At 35.3% G+C, this 5,817-nt stretch overlaps 1 protein-coding gene across 1 annotated transcript in view; it reads left to right on the top strand.

Annotated features, from left to right (window-relative positions):
• Positions 1-998: 998 nt before the first annotated feature.
• The window catches only part of CUL3 (cullin 3), an 85,794-nt gene continuing 80,975 nt past the window's right edge, over positions 999-5,817 (top strand). Inside the window, 1 exon segment of the mRNA XM_017850272.1 lies at positions 999-1,085. Coding sequence (XP_017705761.1) covers positions 1,014-1,085 — 72 coding nt within the window. The 5' untranslated portion in view covers positions 999-1,013.

Genomic DNA, 5,817 nt, shown 5'->3' with positions numbered 1-5,817 from the left:
AAGGAATTTTTTTCCTTAAAATGATTTAATCAGCCCATTTTTACTTTCTCGTTTTTCTGTATATTTGAACACAATAAAACTACGTTGTTTAAAAGCATTTCTAAGACAGTTCACTAACTAAAATTGACTTTATTTTAACTGAGTTCTGTGGTACATGTGAATTTTTTTTTAAAGATAAATTATTGGTGGGCTGTTCACATTATTACAAATGGTTCTCTGATTTCAGAATGATGTATTTTTTTTTAGAACAAATGTTTTTATAGAGCGAACTCTTCCATTGCATGTAAAACGTTTTCATTTAGAAAATAACTTCTGTTACAATGCCTTGCTTTAAGATTGTCAAATAAAATGTAAAATTACCACACAGACTGATAAAAACTTCTCATAGTCTTTATGTGGTATTGGGGTATTTATTTTTTTAATTTTATTTTGAAAAAAAGTATTATGAATAGCACAATGTGAACTCTTGTGTACCCTTCACCTAGATTCACCAGTTGTTTACATTTTGCTACAGTTTTTTTGCCAGTTTTTCTATTGATACGTGTTATGATTACTGTTATCATTATTATTATTGCTGAACCATTAGAGAATAAGTTTTAGATTTCATCTACCCTAAAAGACTTTGCAACATTTCTTTTAAGAATAAGGAAATTATCTTACTTAACCAAAGAACAATGATCAAAATCAGGCAGTTTAACAATATAATACTGTTGCCTAATACATTCCTTATTCAGATTTCACCAATTGTCCTGTATAGCAGTGATTTCCTTTATAACAATTTGTTTTCTGATCCAGGATCCAGTCCAGGATCTCATGTTCAATTCCTCAGCCTTTCTTTGTCTTTCAGCACATTGACATATTTGAAGAGTATAGGTCAGTTGTTTTGTAGATTATCCCTCAGTTTTTGGTGTGTCTGATTGTTTCCTCATGACTAGTTTCAGGTTATGCATTTTTGGCAGGAATAATACGTAAGTGATGTTGTGTCCTCAGTGCATCACATCAGGAGGCACTTGATGTCAGTTTATCCCATTATTGGTGATGTTAACTTTGATCATTGGTGTCCGCCAGATTTCTCCACTGTGAAGGTACCTTTTTTCCCTTTGTAATTCATAAGTAATCTGTTCAGATATATTTTGACACTGTATGAATATCCTGTTCCCTAGAAACTTTCATGTGATGGTTTTGGCGTCCATTGATGATTCTTGCATGAATCATTATTACTATGGTGGTTCCAAAACAGTAATTTTCTATTTCTACTCTTTCTTCTGTAATTTCTTTCTCTTAAAGGGAATTACATGAGCCATGCAGTTAGTATCTTATGAAGCAAGGTGATTGCTCTTCACACAATCAGCAGTTTTTTATTAAGTGCCTGTTAATAAGCACAGCTTTCAGTGATAATATAGTGGATGCAAAGAGATACGATACTGTCCTTTCCTGGGGTTTTTATTGTGATGTGAGAGATGGATGATACACACATTTAGATAACCGTGTGAGGCATTATATAATTAAGTGGCACGTGAGTTGCATAGGCAATAAATGGCTTAAGAATTCAAAGGAGAGGTTGCCCTGGGCTGTAAGATTTTATGGGGAAGGATGAAATTGAGTTGAGCCTTGAAAAATATTTGGGATATACATGAACAGTGTGGTGGAAGGCATTCCAGGATGGCAGATGTTGTGAAATTATATAGAGATGAACTGGTTGGTTAAACTTAGGTGTTAAGTAGAGTTTGACTGAGGCATATAATAATTATGGGGATTAGTAGATTGTAGTGTTACAAAGATGGTTTGGGAACAGATTGTAGAAAAATTTGGGTGCCAGGCTAAAGAATGTGGACTAAACTGTAGACAGTTATTGGAGGTTTTTAAGTGGGTGATAATGTGACAGAATATTTGAAGATGTGATTTTAAGTGGGTGATTATGTGGCAGAATATTATGAGGATGCTTTAAATGTAAAATTGAGAGGAGGTTTATAAAATCAGGAGAAGACCTGGAAAGATCTGGGTAAAGTGATAGGCTAGAAATGAATGGATGATGTCAGAAATTCTAAACTAAGTCTAGACGAAGCTTGCTTAGTCGGAGAATTACAGTGCCACCAAGAGAATTATAATGCCACCAGTAGCAAATACTATGAAGCAATAGTGGGAAACTGACTTGAAATGGATAGAGAATATGATAAGTTTTGTTTAGATTACATTGAAAATATATTCTCACTTGGAAGATACCTTATAAATCATTTTGCATGTGAGGAAAATTGAGTGTGAGATCATAGTAAGATGCCCAAGTAGAGATATCATATGTTTGGAGACACATAGATTTAGAGCTTGGGCAGGAACTCAAAATTAGATGTGGAGATTTGGCATTTGGTAACATATACTGAGGAACAAGTGTTGGAGTTCAGAAAACAAAGAGCCCAGAGCCAAAGGATGAATCTTAGGAGCAAACTATAGTAAGTAGGTGTGGGAAATGGAAAAAAAAAATTTAAGAAATTTGGCATCCAAAGAAGGACAAGTGGAAGAGTTCTGTTTAAAGCTGCTGAAGGAGAGAAGATTGGAACAGCCCAGTTATTGGATATAGAGAGTATGGGATTAAGAACAATGGAAAAGAAGTAAACTTAGAAGAGGGGCATGTTCTCATTTGCCGGAGGTTCTATAGGGAATGACAATGAACACAATTAACTTTTATTTAGCATTTACTGTGTGCTAGGCCCAGTTCTAGTGCTTCTACATGTTTTAGCTGACAGTCACAGCCCAATGTTGCAGATACTACTATTATGTCTGAAAACAAATGAAGAAACTGAGGCATAGATAATTGGTCATTTGTCCAGATCCATGTAACTATTAAGCGACCTAGTGGAACTAAATTCAGGCAATGTGGCTTTAGTCTGAGCCCTTGAATTCTCTGTAGATCTGCTCCTAAGGTAGAATGATCAAGTTGGAGTATGCTGAAATTCAGTGAAAGGGGCTTCAAGTTAACTGACTTACTGTCTGTAAAGCTCTAGTCTTTAAATTCTAGGAATCCTTTAAATTTACTTATATGTACAATAATGGAGTTGGAAATAATATCCCTGAGATTCTTTATTTCTAAAATTACTTTGAATCTAGTAAACCATCCATTTTCTGAAAATGAGACGAAGAAACTTGGAGTAGCCTTTGTAAGGGATATACTAAGGAATTGACAAGTGAAGAAAAAGCTTAGTAGGAGTTGGCCTGTGTGCACTGTTAGTTTTTTTAAAGCTTGGGCATAGATGCAGACGAAAACATCAGTAGTTGTGTGTTAGGGTTGAGAAGTGGCTCATCCAGAAAGTGAGGAGAAGAGAGAAGGCCAGAGGGTGAGATCAGTGTTAAGGTGACCTAGTTTTGGGCTCAAATATGGTCAGTTGGATGTTGAAGATACAGTCCAGTAGATATTGAAGTTATGTTAGCAGTCACTCCATGAGAACTCTGAGTTTTAGTGTATTTATAAGTTGCTTAAAGTGGTCCCATATTTAAGGTTAACTGTTGTCTTCATCATCTTAAGCTACTATAACAAATACTATAAACTGGGTGCCTTAAACCAATATTTCTCACCATTCTGGCAGAGATTAAGGTGCTTGCAGGTTCATTTTTCTGGTGAGAATCCCCTTCCTGGTCTGTAGACAACCACCTCCTTGCTGTGTCTTCACAGGGCAGGGAGGAGGAGAGGTCATGTCTCTCATGTATCTCATAATGGTACCATCCTCTTAATGAGGGTACCATTCTCAAGATTTAATTGCCTCCAAAAGGCCCCACCACTAAATACTATCACATTTGGGATTAGGGCTTCTTAATATGAATTTGGAGAACACAAATATTCAGTCCATAACAATTATCATTTCAGAATAGAGGCAATTTTTATAATATATTACCCAAAATGTACATTCAAGTTGATTGTACTAAATACATTTTAAAATATACAGTATATGCTAAATTCTTAAATTTACTTTCCTTATACATAGTCATTAATGATCATTGCCAGCATCTGAAAATGTTCTTTTATTTTTTCTTTTCTTTTACACTCATTTGACTAGTCAGTTTTTGACTAGGAAATGTACCAGTTTCAGCATGTTTGTTCATTGATTATTTAAAGTGAATTAGGTTTTGAAGCCTCTGCTAGTTTCTGTGCTTTTGTTTTCATGTTTACTCCTATTTTATGAGACAGTTTTAATAATCATATAAACGCAGTACTACTGTATTGAATGGGACACTACCGAAAGAGAACTATTAACTGATACGTAGGACCATCTGACATGTTTGTCTCCTAAGGTAGTAAGTCTCAGTTTGTTCTACTAAATGGGACTTAGGGATGTTACTGGTACAGTATGCAAAAGCGTAGTTTGCATGAAAATCAGTATTGCCTATCTGTGCATTGCATGTTTTGACTAGAAGGTGAGATATTGTTTCAGGGTTCTGTGTTAATACCTATCTTTAATCTCACAGAATATATCTTTTTTTGTTGCTCTGAAAGCATTACTGTTTGGTCTGCTCATCAGTTTTTAATTCACAGTGCTTTTGGCAGTTAGCTGAACTGCCTGACAAACCATATATTTATTTATTTTAAAGCAGAGTGCTTTTAGTGCTATGGTGTACATAGCCAAGACCCATCTTTTCACGTTGAAGAATTCCAAGGAAATACAATTTTTACGTGAACTGAGGGCTGGTTTGTTATATAATTTGTTGGTACTTTGATTTCAAGGTGAAGATAGTGAACATAGTCAAACATTTTGGTAAAGTAGCACAACACAAACTCCCAGACAGCAGATAACGGGAGGCTTCAGAGAGTACATCTCTTTGGGATGAAAGTAGCTGATTGTTGGCTTTCAAAATAAGTTCACAAAATTGAAGGAGGCATAGAAAATATAAATATTGTTTCTCTAATGAAAGCACTTCTGGTAGGATATTATTTTTCTTGTCTCTGAAAGAATGTTTCCTTTGAGGAAACTGACATCCAAAGGAATTTAGTTCATTTCTCAAGACCACAAGGCTAACTTTAGGGTGTAATGTGGCCTTTATACCTCACCATAAAAAAAAATCTTGATTTAGAAAATGAAAACATTTCAACTTACACAGGAATTTGTTTTTTAACTTTTTTTCTAAAGTAAAAAAGCATAGTAATGGAGGAAAAAAGTTCTGCTTTTCAGATTTAAAGACGTTTAGAATATATATCATTTTGTCAAAGTGTCAAAGGTATCCTGTAAGACTTTTCCTATCCCAGAATTCAGCATTCAAAACTGTTTGCCAGGCTCTGTGCTAGATGTGAGGAATATATTGGTAAATAGAACACATCTGGTTCCTGCATTTATGAAACAGATAGTAAACAGGTAAACAAGTACTTAGTTATATAATCAAGAAAACGGGATACAGTGATAGAGGAAAAAATGATAGACAACTACATAGGTTAAGAAAGGGCTGTTTGAGGAAGTGGTAGTGTTTAAGCTGGGATTGCAAGAATGAGAGAGCGCTCACAAGAACAGTGTGTTGAAGAGTATTCTAGGCAAAGTAAATGGCTATACAATACTTTTTTCTGTAAAGGACCAGATAGTATTTTTGTTTTTCTGAGCCATACATTCTCAGGCACAGCTCCTCAGAGTCTGTTTTTGTAGCACAAAAGCAGCAACAGACCAAATGTAAATGAATGAGCATGGCAGTATTCCAATAAAACTTTAAAAAGGCAGCAGGCTGAGTGCAATGGCTAACACCTATAATCCTAGCACTTTGGAGGCTGAGGTGGGAGGAGCACCTGAGGCCAGCAGTTTTGAGACCAGCTCAAGCAACATAGTGAGACCTTGTCTTTACAAAAAC

Source organism: Rhinopithecus bieti, unplaced genomic scaffold, assembly GCF_001698545.2.
Source record: "Rhinopithecus bieti isolate Rb0 unplaced genomic scaffold, ASM169854v2 scaffold_33374, whole genome shotgun sequence".
NCBI lineage: Eukaryota > Metazoa > Chordata > Mammalia > Primates > Cercopithecidae > Rhinopithecus > Rhinopithecus bieti.
The sequence above is the reverse complement of the archived record's forward strand: the minus strand, read 5'-3'. Positions and strand labels throughout refer to the sequence as shown.